The 25,277-nt window shown below is 29.7% G+C and overlaps 1 protein-coding gene across 2 annotated transcripts in view; it reads right to left on the bottom strand.

Annotated features, from left to right (window-relative positions):
• LOC105828666 overlaps window positions 1-25,046 on the bottom strand; it is a 45,091-nt gene extending 20,045 nt beyond the window's left edge. Inside the window, exons 1-3 of one of the 2 annotated variants that reach the window (XM_036282654.1) lie at window positions 24,552-25,046; window positions 3,859-3,960; window positions 3,599-3,712 (exon numbers count right to left, since the gene is read on the bottom strand). In XM_036282654.1, the coding sequence (XP_036138547.1) occupies window positions 3,599-3,650 (52 nt within the window). In that variant the 5' untranslated portion in view covers window positions 3,651-3,712; window positions 3,859-3,960; window positions 24,552-25,046. The remainder of the gene's footprint in view (window positions 1-3,598; window positions 3,713-3,858; window positions 3,961-24,551) is intronic. The other variant, XM_036282655.1, reaches the window with a different exon arrangement.
• Window positions 25,047-25,277: the final 231 nt, after the last annotated feature.

Genomic DNA, 25,277 nt, shown 5'->3' with positions numbered 1-25,277 from the left:
AAAACTTGAATTTCTAAGGCTACACGTCAATTGCTAATCGAATATCGACAGATCTATTTATTTTAACGTAATTTTCATATAGTTCGGGACGCGTACAATATGTTTCTATAAAGTCAGGTGATATAATTAATTTAAACATTTTTTAAACAATTATTTTGCCCGAAAAACGTGAATTTTTAAGGCTGGACGTAAAGTGCTAATCGAATATCGAAAGATCTATTTATTTGAACGTAATTCTCATATAGTTCGGGACGCGTACAATATGTTTCTATACAGTTCAGGTGATATAATTAATTAAAACATTTTTTAAACAATTATTTTGCCCAAAAAACTTGAATTTCTAAGGCTATACGTCAAGTGCTAATCGAATATCGACAGATTTATTTATTTTAACGTAATTCTCATATAGTTCGGGACGCATACAATATGTTTCTATAAAGTTCAGGTGATATAATTAATTTAAACATTTTTTAAACAATTATTTTGCCCGAAAAGCTTGAATTTCTAAGGCTACACGTCAAGTGCTAATCGAATATCGACAGATTTATTTATTTTAACGCAATTTTCATATAATTCTGGACGCGTACAATAATTTTTTAAAGAGTTCCGATAATATAATTAATTAAAACATTTTTTAAACAATTGTTTTGCCCGGAAAACTTGAATTTTGAATGCTAGACGTGAAGTGCTAATCGAATATCGACAGATTTATTTATTTTAACGCAGTTTTCATATAGTTCTGGACGCAAACAATAATTTTCTAAAGAGTTACGGTGATATAATTAATTAAAACATTTTTTAAACATTTATTTTGCCCGAAAAACTTGACTTTTGAGGTCTAAAGGTGAGATGGTGTTCAAATATCGACAGTTCTATTTATTTCAACGCAATTCTCATATAGTTCCGGACGCGTACAATGAGTTTCTTAGAAGTTCCGGTAATATAATTAATTAAAACATTTTTTAAACAATTAATTTACCCGAAAAACTTTAATTTTGAAAGCTGGACGTGAAATGCTTATTGAATATCGACAGATTTATTTATTTTAACGCAGTTTTCATATTGTTCCGGACGCGTACAATAATTTTCTAAAGAGTTCGCCAGAAAGTGAAAGTTTTGAAAGTTGATTGAAAATCAACAGGTAACATTACATATAATATATTATAATTTTTAATTTATTTAAAGGGGATTAAGTTTGGAGATAAAGTATGTAAGAGTGATATTAAGAAACATGAAAATATAATATAATTACTAATTTTTGTTTAGTAAGAGAGTAAGGGGTGGAAGGGGGAGAGTGGAGAGCGTGAGAGATAAAGAAGAGGATTAAATAAGAAAGTAAAGTGTAAGAATAATATTGAACAATATGAAAATAATATAATTAATATCATTAATAATATAATTAATAATTTAGAGAGGGGGAGAAGAAGCGTGAGATAGAGAAGGGCATTAAATATGATAAAGTGTGTGAGAGTAATATTACAGAAGAAAAAAAAGTGCATTGTTCAATATAAAAATGCTAAGTGGCGCGCGCAAAGCGCGCGCTATGTTGTGTTCTAGTAGTAGTAAAATATACGCAATTTAAGATACGACATTCTATACTTAATTTATATCTGCTTTAAGTCTCCTCTCTTTGTATCCCCTCGAGCGACAAGACTCTTTATGCATTTTCAAATTTGCATGTTTAAAGAAATAAAATTTAAAATAACTGCAAAAAACGCAACAAATTATAGAATATAATTTGCTTTCCTTCTTTTTTTTTGTAACAAGTTTGATTACATTACAGGTGATTTATCACAAATTTCATTACGATTAGGTAAAATTTATATAAAATTTTGTTCTTCATGTTTTTATTTCCACAAAAAATTATGAGTTTAATCTTCTGTCGCCAACAATTTTTTTATAAAATCTCTGAAGTGTCGTCAAGTATAAACATTCTTGTTTACAGTATTGCGTACAATAGATAGCAACCGTGGAGACGTGCCTAAATAGTGTCGGATTACCAAAAATCCAATGCTATAAACGAAAATTCAGATATCGGAAAACTTGCACGTTTTGCAATAATCAATTATTTACTCAATTAAAAGCGTAATACATTACATCTCCGTTCACCGTTGAAACCGTTACTTTATAACATAGATATAGATTTCACGAAGATACCATTGGGAAAGAAGGATGTGAAATAATCCTCACTGAGTAACGTTTCATTGATTGATGAGGATAAAATTGAGTCGACTTGCAGGACAAAAGCTCGAAAAGTAAAAATCGTTGGAAAAGATAGTTACTCCACGGATCATTTCTTTTCGTTTGTACCAACAAAAACAGAGAGAATCGTGTCAAAATTTCACAACAGAAATACAAACAGTTTACGAAAAGGATCCTTCTTTAAACTCCAACCCCTCGGGATCTCTTTCTAAATTGAAAACATTATTCGTAATCAACCTTTCAAAGATCTTATTAAACTTTTATGTAAGAATGTTTTTCTATTTCTATTTTATTTCTATTGTTTAATATAACAAACCGATAAGATAAAAGCCACGTACAAAACTTTATCAAGTTTAAAGAGAATCGTAAACGAAATAAGGTAAGTCGTGGGAAGGTGCCAGTTGAGAGAAAAAGCCACTTTGATTATAGGTTTTTCATAAATAAAATTAGATATTCTGATTGTGCATTAGACTGTTGGAAAGTTATAGCTGCGGAGAAGAAAGTTCCGATACTAATAAAATAAAAATTTTAAAATATAAAAAAATAATCATTAAATGTGCTTTTTATAATATTTGATTTGATAGCGTAACAGCTAAATTCTGTAATTCGAAACTTACTTGAGAATTAAATAACTGTTAGATTTGAGTCACATTTCAAAGCAATCACGTAACTGATATAGGTTGCATTTTATGAAATCATTATGTATACAAATCGCAATATAACAGTTTTTCTTTATACTTAGGAATGATAAACTAGCATATAAACAAAACATTTTTTTAATTTAATACTTTTAATATATATATATGTATATATATAATATTGTATTTTATTATATATATATTTATGTGTACATTAAAATAATTTTATAAAATAAAATTTTGAGTGTTTTAAATTTAAATACTTGGAGCATTTTCCTTTGTGGCAGATATCTTATCTGTATACATTATGAAAGAAAGACAAATGTCAGTTTTGCAATACTTAACTAATTCTTTATCGGAAATTTAATTATTTTATTTGTACGAATAAATAAGAGTCTCAGAAATTACATTAATTTTTAGTAGTTTAATTCCATAACATGACAAAGTTATTCTAGAAAAAAGACTTAACACATTTTCCCTCATCTCGACTTATCTTATAGCTTCTCGTATCCCATAATTTCCTAAAAGTAATCTTATTTTTCTAGTTATGATAGTAACATAAAAGAAGAATTAAAAAGACTTCGAAACTGCCATCAATTTTTGTTACGTCTTTTGTGAAAAAAAGAAAGTGGAAAGACAGAGTTGCAAAAAGAACACACACCTTTATATCTTGCTTAACAAGATCGGGCAAAGAAACACGATCAGAAATATACAAGAGTTACAGTTCTCTCTGGATTATACGAAGTTATTAGACTTACCGTTGGGAAAGGTCGAATTGAGTTCAGAGGTGGCTTCCAATTCCGATGACATTGAACCGACGATGACAGCGTCTGGTGCTTCCTCGAGCACCACTTCGATCTTTGTCACGTTACCTGTAAACGAATGTCCAAGACTTTTTAACTCGCCTCAGTAATTACCAGAGTGTCGTAATTAAATATTAATTGTAGCAGTATAATCAAAACTTTTTAATTAAACTTTTATCACTTCTTATAGTACTTCTATGTATACGTGAACATACCGCTTCCATCAGCGTCGCGACGTCTGCTCGGCGGTATCGCATGCCGATGTCTTTTGGGTCGATCGCTTCCCTCCACAATGAGATATTCTCTACTGTGACGGCCTTTAATTCAAACAGTGGCTTTGTTAATGAAAGTGTTATAATTAAATTTAAGCTGTAAAATCTTTTTCATTAATTAGATTTTATATCAAATAAATTTGATAACGCAATTTAATTATAATTTGCATCAAAATTCAAAATACATATTTATGTAACTTTATATGTTGTATAATATAAATATTTAAAAATAAAAAATATGTTTATAAAATATACATCAAGTTAATATTTTTAAAATTAAAGGTAAAACTGTATTCTGAAATATTTGATGCAAATATTGTATATTGCAATAAATTTTTTTTAACAAGATTTTCTACAGTGTTTTAGATGCTGAATATAAATTCGAATTTTAAATTGTAACAGAATAATTAAAAAACTTGATTTGTATTTAATCCAAAAAACCACTAGTAAAATGATTAATCTTGTTCTTATATAGTAACATTGTTTAAGAGTGTATGCATTAAAATATTATCAACAATTTTATTACTAAAATTTAATTATTATTAAAATTTATTAATTTGTTATTAAAATTTTATAGATTGTTCTATTATTTAAGTACATGGGTAAAATTTGACACAATTTTCTTGGTTTAATAATTATTTTATTTTTTAGTTTATTTTTTTATTTTTATATATAAAATAGCGTTTTGTAATATTTATTTACGAATTTAATGAGAAAGTAGCATTACAAATTAAACTTTCTACGTATAGAGGAACATTACTAATACCGACGTGTCACTTTATTCTTTTAAACAAAATTAAAAACAATTTTAAAAACAAATACAAACTAGAAAATGTCTTCTATCAACTACGTGATACAGTTTTTATAATATTGTTTCGAATTTTGCAATAATTAGAGGTGTTTCTTTAGAAGCTGCTAATGACTTTCTTTTATTATTAAAACTAATAAATATTTGTGTAAAAGATAATTTGGATATCTCTTGTTCAAAAATTATTTATCTAAAACTGTTGTCATATAGAATTATTTTCGCTAAATAAGCCATTGTAAGTCAAACATTTTATCATTTTCTTTCTTGCAATTAATTTCAAGAACCAAAATTTGAGTATTTCTGATAAGAACTTTTTGAATTGATTAGGAAAAAAGTTTAAACCTAAAAAGCCTGCAATTATTAAATTTTAGTAACTCTTAGCTGATATTGTACAGCCCGGACATTAAATGGAAATTATTTACAGAATGAGCTTTCTTCTCTTAACATTCCAGTTGTCTCAGCACTGCAGTTGTCGTAGCGCACTTCAATTGTCTTCGAGACACCTTTATTTCTAAAGAATTCAAAACACGCTGTGATATTATAAGATTCTCTCAGACCAGGATGTCTGCAATGGATTTACATGAAAAATGTCGCATTGCGTTTCTCAACCAGAAATGAGAAACAGGTGAGGGTGCATCTGCATGTAGAATGCACACAAAAAAAAAAGAACGTCGGTGGTGCTGAAAATGTGTCTCCTCGCTCGCGCATATGCATTATTCAGGGAGCAAAGCTCGTCTACGTTTGATATATCGGTTACGGTATATATCTGCGCTTCACATTTTCATCGCGAGCAGAGAAAGGCTTCGTCGTGTGGACGGCGCAGCGGCGACATTCGTTTGCGCTTTCATCCTATCGTGTGTGCAATTTCGACATTTTGATTTAACGTCGCGCTAAATCTTCCGGCGCGGACGTCCCGGCGTAAAGCGACTTCAAAATCCGCTTAAGTTTCGCCACGTGCCTGTGTTTATCTTCCTCCTGCATACTATAAATCGCGCATTCGAGCGCTCGCCCGGCTCCGACTAACGCGCGATTAGAAGCATACGACTAATCGCATAAGCCGCCCCCTCCCCTCCTCGACCCTGAAAATTATCGTGCCGATCACGCGTAAGCTTTTTGTAAGCTCGCGAATATTTCTTCAAGCGTACGCCTTTAATAATGAAAAAGCGGATCTATCGACCGCTACTGCGGCTCCGTAAATAATGCACGCGACTAATATAACTCGCGTACTACGTCTATTAGGGGAATTGCCGTAAGAAGAAGGACTCGCGATAGGCGGGGGATTAAAACGTCACAGTCGCCGTATCGCACGAGTTACGATTGTTGAAATAAGTTTCGTATAGCCCGTAGAGGTGGAAAGTTTACGCCGACTTTGCGGCGCAATTTTATCCCGCAACGGCCACTATACGCTTAATAGAGGGAAAAAAATCTTCGACAAATCTCGATGTCTCATATTTCACGGTGGGGACTCGCTTACCGTTAAAAGCCCGACGGCGGACAAAGGGTGAGAGAAAGAGAGAGAATTGTGTCGACGAATTGCCGGGGTGCCGCGAAGAGCACACGAGAGTAATTACGCGTCTGGAATTTCCTCCTCCTCTCTCTCTCTCTCTCTCTCTCTCTCTCTCTCTCTCTCTCTCTCTCTCTCTCTCTCTCTCTCCCTTTCGCTTTCTCTTTCTCTGCCATTTTCTCATGCTTTATTCTCCCGTAGACAACGGCGAACGGAAGGAGAGATAATCGTGACACTTAAACGAAGCGAGAGATTTAATGGAGCCGCAAAGTAGCGGCAAGTAGCTTTTTTTTGTTCTTCCAGGCAAAAAATCTACGACCTTGGGGTGATAAAGTACATGCGCGATAAAAAAGAGTTGGGAGATCAACGCGCATGCATTTAATTGCACGCCTCTATAATACCGTGTACACGTGAAATTCTGCAGAGCATTGTTGCACGCCATTTTATTCCGTGCAACGTTATTTCTAGGCCACAATTATGATGTAATTTTTTCATCCGCCTATACGAATGTTACTTCTATTGATTGAAAATAACCGGTGCTATTAGATAAATTTATTATGTGCTGAAACAGTCTCCATTTCATTATGTAAGATCGGCCGACATAACCGGTTATATAATATGCAATACCGGCTCTCAAAGAGCAACGCATACACAAGGGTAATTTACCTTCTTTTGAAACAAAGACGTCTTTGATAAATTTTAATCAATATGTTTACTAATTAAGGTACATAAAATAAACGCTGGTATTGTCAAAACATATTGACATAATAACTAATAATTACAAATTGAACAATAATATTAATAATGTAACAATAATCTTTACAATGTAATAAAAATTGATAAATAATATTAAATTAAATTCATAAAGTTTTATTACTAATTATTATAAAGGATTAATGTAATATATAATATTTCACATATTAATCAGCAAAATATTATATTAATGACATATTATTATATTGCTTTATCTGTTTTAATAAAAGAAAAACTGTTATCACGTCTTCTTCCTTAAGTTTTCTTAAAAAGTATGTAGAGATAAATAAATATCTCAGAATTCTTATTTAATTATTGTTATAGCTTTTAGCACAAAAGCACTTCACATTGGAATGCTTTAAGAAGTCTTGATAAAAGTACGTGAAATGCAGGAATGTAAACATCTTTAGATCCAGAAGAATACTTCTAGAAAGTGTTTATTCTATTTTATGCGAAATAAAACGCGCGTGTAAGTAATAATTAAATAAAATATATTAATTTTTTTTATTGACTTTAAACAAAAAAATGCACGAATTTTCTCGAGAAAATTTAGATCTTAAAAAACGAAAATTAAAGCTAAAAGTGATAATATATTAAAAGCTTTTTGTAATCTTTGATCTATAATGAGTGTCACAAAAGAACGGAAATAATTTACAAGGCCTGTCCTTTACATTCATTCACGTTATGATATAATATTAGAATATAAATTGTAATAAAACGTTTACAATAGTTTTATACAAAAATAGTAACAGACTTTATAAATATAATTATAAGTAAATTTTTTAATATAAAATAGAAAGAAATATATAAAACGTATAATATGCTAATGTATTAAATAAAAATGTACTTTTTTATTTAATACATTATAACATTATGATATTAATATTATGTAATACAATTTAATATTCTAAAACAACAATACATTAAAATAAATTAGTTTAATATAAGTACTATTGCAATTTTAAATAAATTATTATTGTATAATAATTAAAAAAGGGTTGACCTACATATATTTTCTGCTTTTCCCTAGATAAAAATTACTTTTCTATATTTATAACAGTTTTTCTACTCAGTTTTACAATCCTGACAAATTGCAACTTTCATCTCTCAGATTACGTTCTCTCAAATACTATGAAAAAGTTGAAGAGTGCGACAACGATCACTAGAATTGAAGAGATTCTATGCACCGACTACAAGCTAAGCTACTGCAATGGGACACATGCAAAAAAACATTACACGGAATAAAGTACCGTATAAAACCAACATTAAGCTGCTCCTTGATCAGCACAAGCATTCTTTTCACAAGAACGGACACTTTATTTCAAGGAAAAAACGTAATCCTGTTGAATAATCGGCCTTAAAAAAAACTGTATAAGATTTTAATACAATGTTATTGTCCATTTCTTTCTACCTGAAAGTCCAATAAATATATTCGATCCTATTAAAAAATGTAATAAGGAGTATTATAAAAATGTAATAAGAATTATTACTTTTTCCCAAAACACACAGTCTTAAGTCACTCTAAAAGTAGTGTCCAATCGAAATTAGGTTTTGTTACCGAAATCGAAACCGAAATCGAATTTTCAAGTCAGTTTCGGCCGAAACCGAAATTAAAACCGAAACCTTTTTTAGTTTAGTTATACATAACCAATAATTAAATTACGGAACAAAATACATATTAATAAAACATATTAATTATTTATTAATAAAATTAAAACTTTTACAATTATATAAAATTTTACCAAATAAAAAAGAGATATTCTTCTTCGAAAAATAAAAACATAAACTCTCTTTAAAAAATAACACAAAAAATTTTTTTAAACAAAATTTATCTTTTTTTATTTCTATTCTTATTTGCACAAGACATAATTAATGGAATATAAATATTTTGTAATAATTTCTCAGTAATAAATAATAAGTAATAATATTGGTTGATTGATTACTGACAGTAATATAATTTATTTTGTTTACATTATTTGTTAATAATCAAAATTAAATAATCTAATGTTATATGCTAAGTACGCCGAGATATGCCGAACATAGTTTTGGCAGCAGTCGAAGGCTCGGCCATTTTTTGCCCGAAACTGAAAATCGTGTTTTATATCGAAATCGAAACCAAAACAGAACCTTGGATCGGACACTATCTACAAGTATATAAACACAAAAAATTTTGCTGATATAGACAGATTTCTTGATATATCAACCAAAATGTATCGCTAATTTTTGTATATACTAGAATTTTGGCTGTCACGTATAGAATTAAAAAATTCTACTTCTATCAGATAGATGGATAGGTGCAATGCATATACATATTACAGTATTTGCTAATTATTTATTTATCTCGGCTAATTTTTACACACATATAATTTTTATTAAAGTTGCAAAATTATTTTTAGAGTGTATATTTTTTTAGATTTCATATTTTAAACATTACATTTATATTTTCTTTATTACGAATAAAATTATAAAATTAAATTAAAAATAATATTTATAATATCCTTTCACATACGTATTTATTTTTTAATATTTCATAAGCTCAACCGTTGAACATCATTTAGATTAATTAAATCGCATTAATAAGTTATCTTATTAATAAAAAACTGTAATTCACGGTTACATAATTTTATTCACGTTTAGAAGTTGACAATAAAACGTAATGTAACAATTTTTATTTAATAAAACGCAGTGCTTTAATATGAGAATTTGTAAGAATAAATTAAGTGCGAACGCTTTAGTGAAGCCGCTACGATAAGTCGACACAAGGAAGTAAGAACAAATATCGAAGGTTTAATAGGGTGCACGTTCCAGGGTTTAGCACAAAGTTTGCCAGCACACAGCATGCTTTGGTCACAGGCACGATAAATGCGTCTTGCGGTAAAGAACAAACACCCACATGGGGAACACACAGCTGCCTAGCAACTCCTAAATGCCGCACTGTACGAAAATAATAATGCAACTTTCAAGCAAATTGATTTATCATAAGTCAAAATAGCAATTAATTATGCAGCAATTTTCAAACGTTAAAAATCTATCATTTTTTAATGTTCTAAAAGATGAGAAATAGAGCCTAATTTTAATTGGATTGATTTTAGTGTTTATGCGCTATTTATATCTCAAGTAATTTGTTTTGCTTATTACAAATGTAACATGAATAAGAGATAATAGACGTCAAAAAAGCATCTTCTCATGTTCACGTTGTTATTTATCACATAAGAAACAGTTATTCCAGTTAAATAACACTGAAAGAGAATAACGTAGTTGCACGCAGAACTAAGGCTGCAGTTTCACGAACGTCGAGTAAAACAGAATTATACACTCCAAGTTGTCCAACGGTGATGTAATACGATACTAAAGTTGATATTTCAAACATATCAAAGTATATTGCACAACATGTTTCGTTAGAATAATTTGTTTTTTTTGTGATAATAATTTATCAAATGACAATCAAGTTATTTTTTTTATAAATTTTTTAAATAAAGATTTAAAAAATATATATCCAAATATTAAAGAACATCCAATATAGAAGATGGATACATAGTTTTCAAGAGCACATACATAGTTTGTGAAGAAAATGCTATTCAACAAGAAAAGCTTTAAAGGCGAGATTGCATTTTCTCAAATATCTGTGGAAGTATGCGCCATTTCCCAACGCTATTTACAGTCTGCCTCACAAGAGCGTATACATATCTGTGTGCAAGAAAGTTTAAAAATTAAAAAAAATGTATGTAATGTTAAATATATTTTAGAATATATTTAAAGGCCTATTTCGTCATTGTCTAAAGTCTTCGGCACAGGATACGATTTTTCATGCTAGATCGCATACGAAAAATCTTAATACGTGTCCTGATTGGCTTGGATGATTATGTCACCAATCGTAAGCCAATGAGGATACGTAATAAGACGCCTCGTATGCGATCTGCATAAAAAATTGTGTCGTATGCCAAAGGCTTAATATATTGTCTTAGTTTTCATCATAGCTTAAAAAAATGTAATACTGGACAGTATCAAATTGACCAGTAATTAATATTATTTTAAGTATAATTGAAAGCACTGTTGTTTTATTAGTATTTTTAAATAATAATTATTAAAATAATAATTATTGGCCAATTTAATACTGTCCAATATTAGATTTTTATAAGGACTTGATATATGTTTTCAATTAGTTTTATAGTCTGGAAGTTCGAAAATATCACGACTGGCAAACTTTTGATGCAAAACTTTTTACGCGTATATAAAAAAACTTCGAAGAAAACGTATATGTAATCTGAAACAGTTATGTTATCAAATCCGGCAAAAAAGTTACTTTTCAAAACTATATACATATGTTATAGAAAACTACTCAAAAGAGCATACCCAGATTATAATAGAATTATTATAAGCTATAAGAAATAACAATAGAGTTCTAAACAATTCTAACGACATATTAGGCATTGACAAAATAGATAATTAAAAGTATTTTAAAATAGTATATATATATTCTCATAATCTTCTTGCAAATTTAACATATACGCCTTTGTGGAATTGTATCAAATTGTTGAAAAAGAATTTCTTTAAAAAAATAGATTCTGCAAGTGCTTCTATATCCAGCGTTATGTGTAATATCCAGCATTATATAAAAGTTACATGATTATCCTTGCTCTTACTCTTTGGTAATAACGAGGCAAACCATATCTAAGAAGCAATTAAAAACAATGGATATTATTTTTTATATTTATATGTTGCTAAAAACATCACATTTATGTCACGTTTTGAAAGTTTTTAATTTTATTTTAGGAATCATATTAGATAACTGATTATTAAAGCTCAAAGATAGACGCCTATCTATTTTTACCTTCAACATTATCCAGAACATCGTACTGAACAACACTCCAATAAAGTTTATCCGATGAATTTAATTAGTAATTTAATTTTATACACAAATACAAAAGAACGAATTTTGCTGAAATATGTAAAAATTTAACTATGATGTGTAAATCCGAAAATATTGTTATGTTAAACTATTCAAATAATTATATTGGACCTTTAACCTAGCTACTCATAACTTTTTACAGCATTATCATTATGTTTTAGCGTTCTACATAATTATCAATATGAAACTTTTTCAATCCGTCAGTGAACGATGACAAATTGGAAAATTATTAACTAATTGACAGTACTGGTCTAAGTAATGTTTATTAGTAAATGTTTATAACGTTTCGGCCTTTGCTTAGACCATTATCAAATGATAGTCTTGAATTGAAAACGCAGCTAAACTTTAATCATGTACATACGCCGAAGATTTTCCCAAAGAAACAAGTACATGGTAGAATTTAATATAAAAATTTTCAATTGCATTGACTGTTATAACTAAATGCGTCACATACTACGATGAGTTGGTCAAATTTTTATAGTGAGACATAATTAATAATGATAAAAAGAGTCTGCACACCGTATCTTGTTAAACGTGTCGGAGCGACTCGTGTCAGTCGCTCCGACACGTTTAACAAGATACGGTGTGCAGACTCTTTTTATCATTATTAATTATGTTTCACTATAAAAATTTGACAAACTCATCGTAGTATGTGACGCATTTAGTTATAACAGTCAATGCAATTGAAAATTCTTATATTAAATTCTACCATGTGCTTGTTTCTTTGGGAAAATCTTCGGCGTATGTACATGATTAAAGTTTAGCTGCGTTTTCAATTCAAGACTATCATTTGATAATGGCCTAAGCAAAGGCCGAAACGTTATGAACATTTACTAATAAACATTACTTAAGCCAGTACTGTCGATTAGTTAATAATTTTCCAATCTACATAATTATCTTGTTGATCGAACCTAATTATTTTCAGATCTGCGTCTGACCTAATTTTTATAGGAGCTTTAGCAAATCCGTTCTTTCCGTGATTTCTATTTCATATAATGTGAAACTTTGTATTTTCCCAAGTAATATGATATGGATGTTCATATTCCCTCGGATAAAAATCGTGAGAAAAATGCGCGTTGAACCATACATCGGTTACATTACCGTTATATCTACCTATTGCATTGGATTGTTTAGAAGGAAACATAAAGGGATAGCAGGTGGTCAGAGAGAAGCGTTCTTCTTTTCAATTTCAAGAAGGAAACCATGCAGGAAATGACTACCTCGAACGTTGCCACGAATAGCAAAGGGAAAGATTTGCAGGAAACATTTGAATGAAATGGTGCTTATAATACGCGTACACAATTCTTTCCTTATCATTCGGCTGGTCAACGGAAAACCCATAAAAACTGAAATCGCAATTTTTCGATAGAAATGTCTCTCCTCGCATTGCCTTCCATATCTCGTAACACGTTTTCGCACGAGAATGATTTCATCTCGAACCATTCCAATTCAATTTATCGAGAAAGTATCACCAAAGACATATAGGTTGTCAGAGAAATAGATTTTTCCATTTTCTTCTATCTAATTTGTAATTCTACGTATTTTTTAATTACACATGTATTATTGCCAAAAGAATATCGCAATTGCTAAAAGAATACCGTAAGAAAAATGTAACTTCTCGAATTTTGTGTTTTTAATCCATCGGCCAATATATGTAATACAATACACGTATACTTAATACAAGTCAATTTTTTTAAAAATAAAGATATAAAAAAATAAAAATTGAAAGAAAATATAAAATTAATTTCAACATGATAAAAGTAATGTCTACATTATTCCTAAACGTAAAACAAGGAATTTATAATTAGCTATAAATATATTAAACAACTTTATATTTGTTATACTTGTATCATTCTTCTTGTAAGAATGCGATATACATACATTATAAGATATCTTTTAAAATAAAAAAAATTGATTTTCAACAAATATCTTAAAAATTTTGATAAACGCTCTACTGAATATTTTCAACTTCCAATTTTAATCAAAAATAAACTATACACAAAGAATATAAAATTTTTTAATCATAATTCTTTTTATTTTAGATTCAAATTGCACGCAAAAAATAAGAAACTTTGGTTTAAAACATTTTTTCCAAAAATATCTTTATTAACTATAAGATAATCTCGAAAAAATAAGTATACATATATAATAAAAAAATAAACTTAAATCAAAGATTAAGATAAAGGGATTTTTAGAAAAAATCTTTAAAATAGAAGTTTCTTTTTGCGTGTAATTTATATGATTTATCTACAATAAAAAGATTTCTTTGTTTTATTTTTTTATGGATAGTCTCAGATATTCTGTATAAAAGTTTTCAACAAGAGCATTATTTGTAAAGAAAATATGATTAAATAAGACAAATTAAATTTCTGCAATATCACATTATTGTAATATTTGATAAAGTAACTAACGATAATACATAATAAAATTATAAAAAAATATCACAAATTAAAAAGAATATAACAAATGATCACAAACTTTCAAAATAAGATTTACAATGGAAATTAAAATACACGTCTACATATTGTTACATTAACTCTCCAGTGTATATATGGCAAGCTTTTGCATGAAAATAGCCATTGAAATTCCGTTGCCTTGAAAGGAAACATCAATATTTACATCAAACTCCATTTTCGCTTTTCAAACTTGTGATCCTATGCGCGCCGACGAGTCTTACTGACTGAGTTTTACTGACATTTTCTATAACACTTTGATTGCAGAATGTTTTGCTTTCCTTTATAGTTCTATAGATTCCTCGTGTCTGTGAGCCATATGCATCCTGTTTGTGCCAAAATCACGCTGCCAGGCTACAAAATTGGCTGCCCTCGTCAAAAGCTAACAAAAATACCAAAAAAAACTCGATGTGCCTGCTTTATCGAATGATCTCCGTGGTATCAGCAACGTCAAAAGATCGATACTGCCGAAGCTGCGACGAAATTGCGGAACTTGCCTAGATGCAAATCTTTCAATTGCCCGTTCGTTAGCATTTCTGCATAATTAATCGGCTGAATCGACGGATTCAATATCGAAACTTTGTTGTTGATCGAAAGAAAACTCTGAACGTATCATGAATCCCTTCTACACAATTGTAAATACTTACAAAGACTTTCTTGTAGACGCCTAACAGTTATGGCTATAAATAAAAGTAAAGGTTTTTATTTAAAAATCGATGCAACCTATTGAGAGCTCATATCACGGAGCGAAACTCTATACGACTTCGATAAATGCGCAATATCGTGAACGATTAATGGATATCCGACATCAGCGAAGCGCAAAAAGTTACGGGTACCAGCAGGCGAAGAATTACGCTGTGTTTAAGGCGGGCTCTTTTTTATTGAAGACAGACAGGAAAAAAAGACGAAGAAACCCGCAGTAGACAGTAATTGATGGAAACGGATTACGCTTGGAGTACTCTGATTCTTTTTTTGGTCCCTACTAGGTCAGACTGCATTCGCCCTTACAGGGATTTGTTCTTAATGATACAACAAAAAAGAGTTTTCCTGTAAAAAATAATAAATTTAGGGTAAAAACAAGTAATGCCTGTTATTATTAAATCAACATTCAATAAAAATCTTTCTGCGCAATTGTGTATAATTAAGTCAATTTAATCAAAGCCAACGTGACAAGCCTTCACAAATCAAGGAGAATCGATTCGACAAAATCTACCATCGATGTGAAATTTTGGGATTCTCACAAGTTAATCTATGCTGTCATGTCCGGAGATAACGAAAATGAAGATAACTGAATCCGATATCGAAGAAGATATATCTAACTTGACTGGATCCTGTGATAATTAAATTTGCGATTTTGCATTACCTGCAATCTCGCTTTCGAAATTGGACAAGTATATAATCACAAACGTAATGCGCGAGTAATCCATTGCGAAAAAATAAATTAAGGTATTAACCATAACATGGAATCGTAGAGTTCTAATAAAGAACAAATAGATTCCAAAATTCAACTGGCTTATTTTATCGTAATAAAGGGTTTAACACAAACATTAATATTTACATTAATAATTGCATCAGAAAGTCCGTTTCTCATTCTTATATTTCACAATAAAGGCGCAACACAAGTATGAAATATGAGATTGAACACATTGACCGTGTATCTCTATAGTTACTCGGTCAAGCAACGAGGACTAATAATAGTCTTTCTGATAGAAGAAAAGGTTGTAAGGTCTGAAAAACAGACGAAATTAAAACGGTAAAAAATTCCATTATAATATACAAGACAATAAAATTATCAGACTCGTCGTAAGTAAATTTATCTCTAAGTATCAAGGAGAACAATGCAAATCTATCACTATCTTCTTGCTTTTTTTCTACTTTTTGTCATAAGAGCCACTAGCTGTTCTAAGAACTTCGTTTGTCAAAATAAAGTTCCATTCTATCCATTTGCGTGAAACCGTGTTAAAGTTTTTCATAACGTTCATTTTGTTGCGCAAACCGTTGTATTTCGTAAAACAACCCAGTGCAATGAGAATCAATAATGAATTTATATGGAAAAACCAACGCATGGTCTGATAAGTTTATTTAATGTATGTCTCAATTTGATCGCGATAATTGATTTCGACCAAAATACAATCAGACATTAATGACACAAAATTTAAATTACAAAAAGCTATTTAACAATTGTAATTACTTTTAATGTATTTTTGTCTGATAAATATAAATTCGTTCTTCAAATTTGATTATTACAATTTTTTAAAAAAAGATAACATCAAAGAAGCAAAAACCAACGATTCTGATAATTATCTTGTTATAACATCGGCACCAATTTTTTTTAATTTCTTTAATATCACGCAAAAGTATCAACTTTTAGTTCTAAAGCGCACTTTAATTCACGTTGATTTTTTCGATAATTTTTTGTTTTTGAGATATAGCAATTTAAACATAGTTCTTTTCTCATGTAATATTCTGTTCGACAAAATTTAATCTTTTTTTATATCGCAAATGTAAATGTCATTTTTGATCAATTTTTGCCTGTCGAACACGAATCCATTATCCAAATTTAGATATTATGTCTCAGTTTTAAGAAAAACGATAATTTTATATATGTATTATTTTTAGCCTTTTTAACACTATTTTTTTAATTGTGACGTGATAGTCAATGAATTTGTGTTCAGCAGACAAAAATACATTAAAAACAGTTATAATTGTTAAACGAATATTTATTATCCAAATTTTTTAAACCAGTGTAATTTTAAAATTATTAAAATTAAGATTAAGACTTAAAGATTAAAAACAATATTAATGATTTAAAGATTTTTTTAGCCTAAAGTAAATTTATTTATATTTTTGTGAAATAACGATGACTGAGGACTTGCATGTATTTAATTTTATATCAGAAAATTTCACTGATAATATTATCACAAAGTTGCACCAGCCGAACCAATGTAGTTATCTTCCGAGACACTAACAAACTTGTCACAAGAAAATGCACTTTCAGCATCCACTTTACTTACGCCTGCCATCTTTTTGCCTGAGGATGCCATTAACGAATTTGAAGCAACGTGAAACATGCGGTTTCTTTAGAATTTGTGAAAACAAACTTGGCCTTCGTCGAGCAGCAGCAGCAGCCGACCGTAGTTCGGAAGACGCAAAACCCAAGCGTCAATAATTCTTCAAAGCTCGTTATATCTGTCACGTGGAAAGAAAAGCGAAAATGCATTTTATCTTCGAATAATACAAAAGTCCAACGATAACATTTTTTTTTTTTTCATTAAATCCTCGTTTGACAAAAAGGTGTAATTCAATGGAAATGTCTTTCATTTTTATCCACTCTAGGGGTAACGCGTATTCATTCCTCTCCATTTTTTATATACGTACGTTGCCGTCAGAGAAGATTCGAAAGAATAAGTGAGATTAATGTCCGCGCACAACCGATCGAATTATTTTCACCTCGACAACACAAACCTCTGAAGTCCGAAAAATAAAATTAATTTTTCGAACAAGTGCAAGTACGTGAAAGTTAACGGCACGTTCGAGCATAGATATGCGCTACACAATCCGTGTAAACAATCAGTTGCGACATTTATTATTTCGAAGCAATCGATGACCGAGATCGATCGCCCCGAATCAACGTCAGAGAAGAAGGCGTCATCGATGTGATCGAATCAACATTTATGACAATTCAATTTGACACATGTGCATTTTTTAATAATTTTTTTATGTCACTTTAAGTTAAGAATATTCTCTGCAGATTCTCTTTGTAGATTCTCTGCAGATTTCTCTAAATAGATTTTTCAAAGGCAAACAGATTAAAAAATTGTCGTCAATAAGATCTACAAAAAAAAGGTTTTATCAAAGTATTTAAAATTTTAGCTAGATACAGACCTAAAATTAATTTTGTCAAATTATCAAAATAACTACGACGTTCATAATTATTTTGCATGATAAGCTGCAAAGCTGTTTTGACATTATTCTAGTAATCTAAGCATCCTGTATAATCATTTTTATTTTGTAATCTTTTACTTGAACTTAAAAACTTCATAAATAATTATTTTTATTTTTACATTTGTTTTCGATTCTTGTGTGTGTATGCGTACGTGTGCATACGCGTGTTTGCGCAGTAGTAGTAGTATCCAATATCACAATTTCAAAAGTTTTTAGTTTACCGTAATTTTTTTCTCTTGACATAAATTGCCACACACACACACACACACACACACACACACACACACACACACACACACACACACAATTTAAACGCAATTTAATTTCCGAACAATTTTACCAAAATAATCGCTAAGGAAAATTGTAAGGAATTAATTTTTGACGATATCAAGATAAAATTTGAGAAAATTTGGTCAACTTTAAACATATTTATAATTGTGACAAGATATACGTGGATAATTTATTGTGATATATTAAATTAGTTAAAGAATTTTTCTAATTTGCAATTGTAACAAAAATGTAAACGTACATTTCAATCCAAACTTTGTTTCACGGATATATCGATTAAATAGTAGAAGTTTGCCACATCAAAATCTACTTCACTACATTCACAGAAGCAAGACCAGTTTCAACCCTTGCCTGAAATACCTTATTTCTCTGGTAAAATCGAACATTTCTACGTCATCGGTCATAGTAGCCGGGCTCATAACATTGTCTCTCTCGACAATGCTGATCGAAAGTGGCTGGCGCTGTGTCTGTTCTGCGAAATTGCAGCTGGAGTCCATTTTTTATGAGATACAGAGTTCAATATCTCTTCACCTAGCGACCGGTGAAACTCCACGTGTGTATCGCCAAGTAACACGCCAGTGAATTCCCTATAGGATACGCGCTTTTAGGTTATTAACAACGACTCAGATCCCACAAATTTCGATATCAAAGTGAAGTAGGTATTTTATCCGTGAATGACCACACGAAAGAGACGAGGGAAAAATTTACCTAATGCCGCGATTACACAAAATATCGGTTTGAATTTTCTTTCACCCTTCAATTCTTTGTATATAAAAAATATCTACCTATAACATATTTATATTCTCTCAAAACAATGTACAACACGGAAAAAATCTTCTAATCAGATTCTTTAATGTCACTTAGTAATTTCCCTTTATAGCTTTCACATACTCGAGAGATTTGTCCTTTTGCATGCTCGTGTGCAGAAATTCGGGACAATCGATGGGTCACGAGACCCTTAGGGTTTTGCCGGTCAGGTTCGTTAATCTCAATCGAGGATCAGAATCACCACAAAGGACTAAGCGCATCGAATATCCTGTCCACCCACATCTCGTTGCATCATCGGGTTTCCCAACGATGCACCAAAATATCTCGTTCGTGTCTGTGGTTTATAGACTAAATTATTTTCCTGCCTTTGATGTTAATGTAACTTTAATGACATCCGAATTGGAGAATTAACTTTAGAATTAACTCTCAAGTTATAAAACATAAAAATGTGAAAGTTCTTTAATAGTAATATCTTTCGACATTTTTGTTAGACAAAAAAGCATTTTTTTTATTTTCTATTGAATAATATTTAATCCTTACTTTCTTAATTTATCTATTTAAATAATAATAATATCTATAACATATTATTAGTTTGTTGTGCATATAAAGTATTAAATTTATAATTTATATATGCTTTACATACAATTTATATATACACATAAAAAATTAAAGGACCTTAGCAGATCAAAAAATAAACATATTTTTTAATATTATATAAAACTTTTGTGTAAAAAAGCAGATATGTAATGTGTTTCTGTTTTAAAAATATTCAGAATATATTTGTTATAAAAAGAAAACTGTGACTGAAACAGTGATACAATTTTTTTTCTGAAAATCCATTATTTTATACACATTAACTTAGTATTTTAATTTATTAATGATTTTTCCATTCTAAAGAAGAGCTATAACTTGACATATACAATATATAAGACTTCAAATATATAAGTTTAAGCTACATAAATAAAAGATGGAAAGTCGAGAAGTTTACCCTTTGACGAGTGCTCATAAATACGTCGCACGACGAGAACCTCTCTTCGGGAACCAAGAGAAACACGGTAAATGCACACAGGAGAAACTTTCATTTGCTTAATTCTTTCCGCTCGCTCGTTGAATTCGAGTCGATGTTATTTGACCCATATAAAAAAGCAATTTTGTATTTCTCGATAGAAGATGGAATTTTCATCAATGCTATAATGTCATCAGGGATTATACCGTAAACCTTTACTTGCTTCTCTTCCTTATTCGCAAATAATCTGTGGACGTAAAAATCAAGAAATAAAAATTACTTTGTTAATGATTTCTATTTCGTAACTGCGTATTATTCTGCATATCGTTCATCAGATATTAACTGTGTGTCATGAAAAGTAAGTGAGCTATATAAATGTACTATACATCACGCGAATTATAGTGGCACGCGTGAACTAAAACTTTTCGATTAATCTAACTGATTACGTCTGCGTGACACGGTCGGTACATTTTAAATGTTTTATGAACTTCCGTGCCGCAATGTTTAGTACCGCAAATTTTCCGCCAAATTAAATTTGATCAATTAATAATTTTAATAAAAGGATTGAACAATTACGCGCTATAATTTAATTTATAATTTAATACGTTAAAATACAGCGCTTTATAAATATTTGTACATTTTAATATACAATAAAATAAAATAACAAAAAGCGATATATATTTGCATTACAATTTAAAATGTTAAATGTCCAAACGCGTTCTCTTCCTTTAAAAAACTTTTTCAAAGATTTTTTTAAAGAAAATAGGATTAGGCAAAACAGTCGCATTGTTTCTAGCAACGTATAACTGTTGACTGATTCATTAGGAGTGGTTTCCGGCTCTTCAAAATTTCATCTTTCGAGATAAACCACTGCCGCCCCGAGAGACTGCAAGCTCAGATATTGCGCCTTTAAGAGAAGTAAATCGTGCTCTATTTCCGGAAAGGTGAAAATCGTCTATCAACCCCCTGGGAGTGCGTTTGAAAACTTTAACTCAAATACAATCTTCCATCTTCGAACGGATTTGCAAAACTGATAGAAAATAAATGTAAATCACTCGGTTATTATACCATTTGTTAACAATAATTTATTATATATTAATATTACTTTGTGATTAACATACGAACCTTTAGTTAACGATTAAACACAAGTATAATAGAATTTCTCGCTAAAGATATGATTGGTTTTAAACACACAGTTGATTCCAACTGTAAGTTGAGAATTAAATTTGAAAGATGAAATATTTTGTGGATAAAACATGCCTATATTAAAAGAATAATTTTATTGCAGTATCTAAAAATGTAACTAAATACAGATCAGAAAGTAAATTTATGTTGGACTATCAAAATAACATGTAAAACACTTAAGCATAATAATAAGCCAGATTCAAATATGAAAATAATTATACTGGAGCAAGATAATTATGTAGGACTCTTAAGCGTGGCGATAATGTTGTAAAATATTTTGACATTCTAGCAGCTTAAACGTCCAATACAAATTTTTTAATATTTTAATATAATTGAAGTCTGTACTTATCTCTTTTATCAAAATTGATTTTTCTGTTTAATTTAATGTTGTACATTAAATTATCAAGAAAAACTATTACTGTCATGCGCTAAGTACACACGTAGACCACCCCGTTAAGATTATAACTTCGCGTCACGTACGTAATTTCTTCCTTGCGATGGCGATAAGATACGGCAGATAATATATATACATTTGTGCATAGAGAGAAAGGGGGAGAGAGAAAAAAAGAGAGAAAGAAAAAGAAAGAGAAAGCAAAGATGTCACAAAACTAATTATCCGAACACAGGATTTGGACATTTACTTTATACTATAAATATACTAAAAATCATAATTGGTTTTCCTACCAATTAAACATATAAAAACCTTTGAAAGTGCATCTTCAAGTGTAGAATTATTATGCTAAGAAGTATTATGCTACGAATCAATCTTTGATTCGTAGCATAACACTTCTCAATACCTTATCTTTGGACTTTATTTTTGTGATTACTTACATATTGTCCGTAAAATTATCTTATTTATTTAATATTATTTCGCAATATATATATATATATATATATATATTTACATCATTTTTTATACACATTTTCAAATTTCAATAAAACAGTAATAAAGTAAAACCAACGTTTTACTACAAAATAAAATCAACGTTTTATTGCAATTTTATGTATTTAAATACATCTTTCAATCTAGTTTTGTTAACAACAGTGCAGTGAATCTTTTCAGTTTAAACATAAGTACACTTTTGAAAAGAATACTTTATTTCAGTATGATAAAGGTTTTTATCGTGTTTTCACTAATACATTATATAATTTTTATCAAATTTGTAATATAAAATAAAGTTCTAATATCATGTGACAATTAGTATTTCATAACAAACACACATATATACTTCCATAATATACATATTAGTATTTCATAACAACATACATATATAAACCATAAATTCCCAATATATTGTACATATATATACACAAAAAAAATAATATAACCAATAACATATGTAACTGCGTTACCAACTATATAAAATATTCAATACAATAATATTTATTGTTAATGCAAATACAATGTTGATATTGCAATAGCATATATTATTGTATTGAGTATATTGTAGTTGTTGGCAGCCCGCAACTACATATCTTATTAGATATATTACTTTTTTTTTCAGTGTACATATCTTTATAGAATATTTAAATGAAATCCATGTAAAACTCGATTTTCCGCAAATGAAAGCTCAAAGAACTTTACAATGAGCATTCGAAATAATGCATATTAAAATAAAGAGTATAGCGACAACTCTTCACTTTCTTGTAGATTTCCTATGTCAATCCCCGAGAAGTTGCACAAGGTAGAATATCGCCGTCGCGCGTCGTCAAGTGAGCATCGATGCATATTTCATTATTCAATACAGTAACCAAGTATCATCGGACATTGAGACTGCGTTCCCCCGGGTAGATATTAGATTCCAAATGTAGGCTCTATGTTGCGCGATATCGACCGTATATCTACTTTCGCAGTATGCTCTCGTCTTTCAAATTAATAACGCACTTATGTCAAATGATGAGTTATCTTATACTCGATTTTACAATTTTTTAAGTCACAAATTAATACAATAAAATTAATTAATAAAAAAAATTTTAATGAGAAAACATTAATTGACAACTGCTTCATTATTGTCCCAACATTTATTGTTATAAAATTGCAGCTTTTTGGCCATTTTTTATTTTCTCTATTTTCTATATTATTTTTCCTATTATACCCAGATAACCAAATGTTTTGATGTTACAAACACGTTGCCAACAATCATTGCAACACTAATTTAGACTAACTAATTGCACAACTAATTGAGACTAACTCGGAATAAGGTGAGACGACATTTATGTATATATATTTATTAGATTAAACTCATAATTGTAATTTTTAATACAGCATAATAATAGCGATGTGTCAGCATCAATTTGTTATCAATCACTTGTTATTATCATGTTATATTGCAAATAATATATTAATATTGCTAACCGTTTCTTTTTTTAAATGTCCTCAACTAATTACACGGATAAGTAGTCATGCCGCTGAATTTGTAGTGTATTTTATTTCAATGTCAGTAAATATATAACAACACATATAATGCGTTAGTTTACTCAGAATGCTACATCACTTGGTTATCTGGGTAAGTACATACAAGAAATTTTCAGTCAGCTACGAAATAGTTTTACTGAAGACTAGGATTGGACGTTTATGCGTAAAGTTTAAATAATCTTTGTGTATACTATGTAAACTGTGTATTGTTCTACGTGTCACGTGTTACTGTGTAAACAATAATCCATAAATCATAAAATCATAAGTCAAGATTCAAATTTTATGTTAGAAATAATCAATATAAAATTCCTTTTTTTAAATATTTTATATTAAACAAATTTATTTTATTAATATTAAAGATAGATATATTAAAATTTCAATAACTTAAGTACTTTTTTCTTGTATTTTATTTTTAATTTTAATTTTACTTGTATTGCATTATTTAATTTATAATAATTTATATTGCTTGCATAGTGTCTACATAAAAAAGATTCATGTAAACATAATGCAAATAATAATAATAATATAAACGTAATCTATGTAAGCATAATTTTGAAATTTACGGCATAATTCTTGTGAAGACTTTTACAAAGACATTTACCTTCGACGATCTTTAAAATGCACCTTGAACCGTGATGAATCCAGATGTCTCCTCTCTCTTTCTCTCTTTCTCTCTTTTTGATACTGGTTTCTTTTACACCACTGAAAAAAGCCGACAGAGGAACGCGATCCTTACCCGCGAAAGCTCACCACGTGACTGACGGGAATAGGTGTATCCGTCGCTGCCGGGAAAAGCCAAACAGAAATCTCTTGCAGCGCGCAGACTCGTTGGTGGATGGAGCACGTCAAAATAAAGCAAGATATGTGTGTGTTTTGGATCTGTCCATCTTATCTGTGTTACATCTCAAACTTTCCATTGAAATTGATTTTAAAAAACCATAAAAAACACGACACGAAAACTAAGGAGGTCCGAATAATAAGAGAAATAGTGATCAGAGAATACAGAATAAGGAACAGTTTAATATTGAATAAGGAAAATAAAAAACATTTTTTATTATGTTTAACAGAAACATATTACTATACAATGTTCATATCTTAAAAATTATAAAAATAAAGATAAAATGCATAATATAAATACAGTTATAATGAGAAAGATATTTTTTGTTATTTTTATTTATCACATATCGTGCCTTTTTTTTCCTACGGAAGAAATATTATCTTTTAATAATAATCCCGGGCAAAAATTTTTTATATAATAGCATATATAAATATATATAAAATGTATCTATATATGTTTATACTAAGTTCCTTTTTTTTGTAAAATTTC

This window comes from Monomorium pharaonis, chromosome 2 (genome assembly GCF_013373865.1).
Source record: "Monomorium pharaonis isolate MP-MQ-018 chromosome 2, ASM1337386v2, whole genome shotgun sequence".
NCBI lineage: Eukaryota > Metazoa > Arthropoda > Insecta > Hymenoptera > Formicidae > Monomorium > Monomorium pharaonis.
The sequence above is the reverse complement of the archived record's forward strand: the minus strand, read 5'-3'. Positions and strand labels throughout refer to the sequence as shown.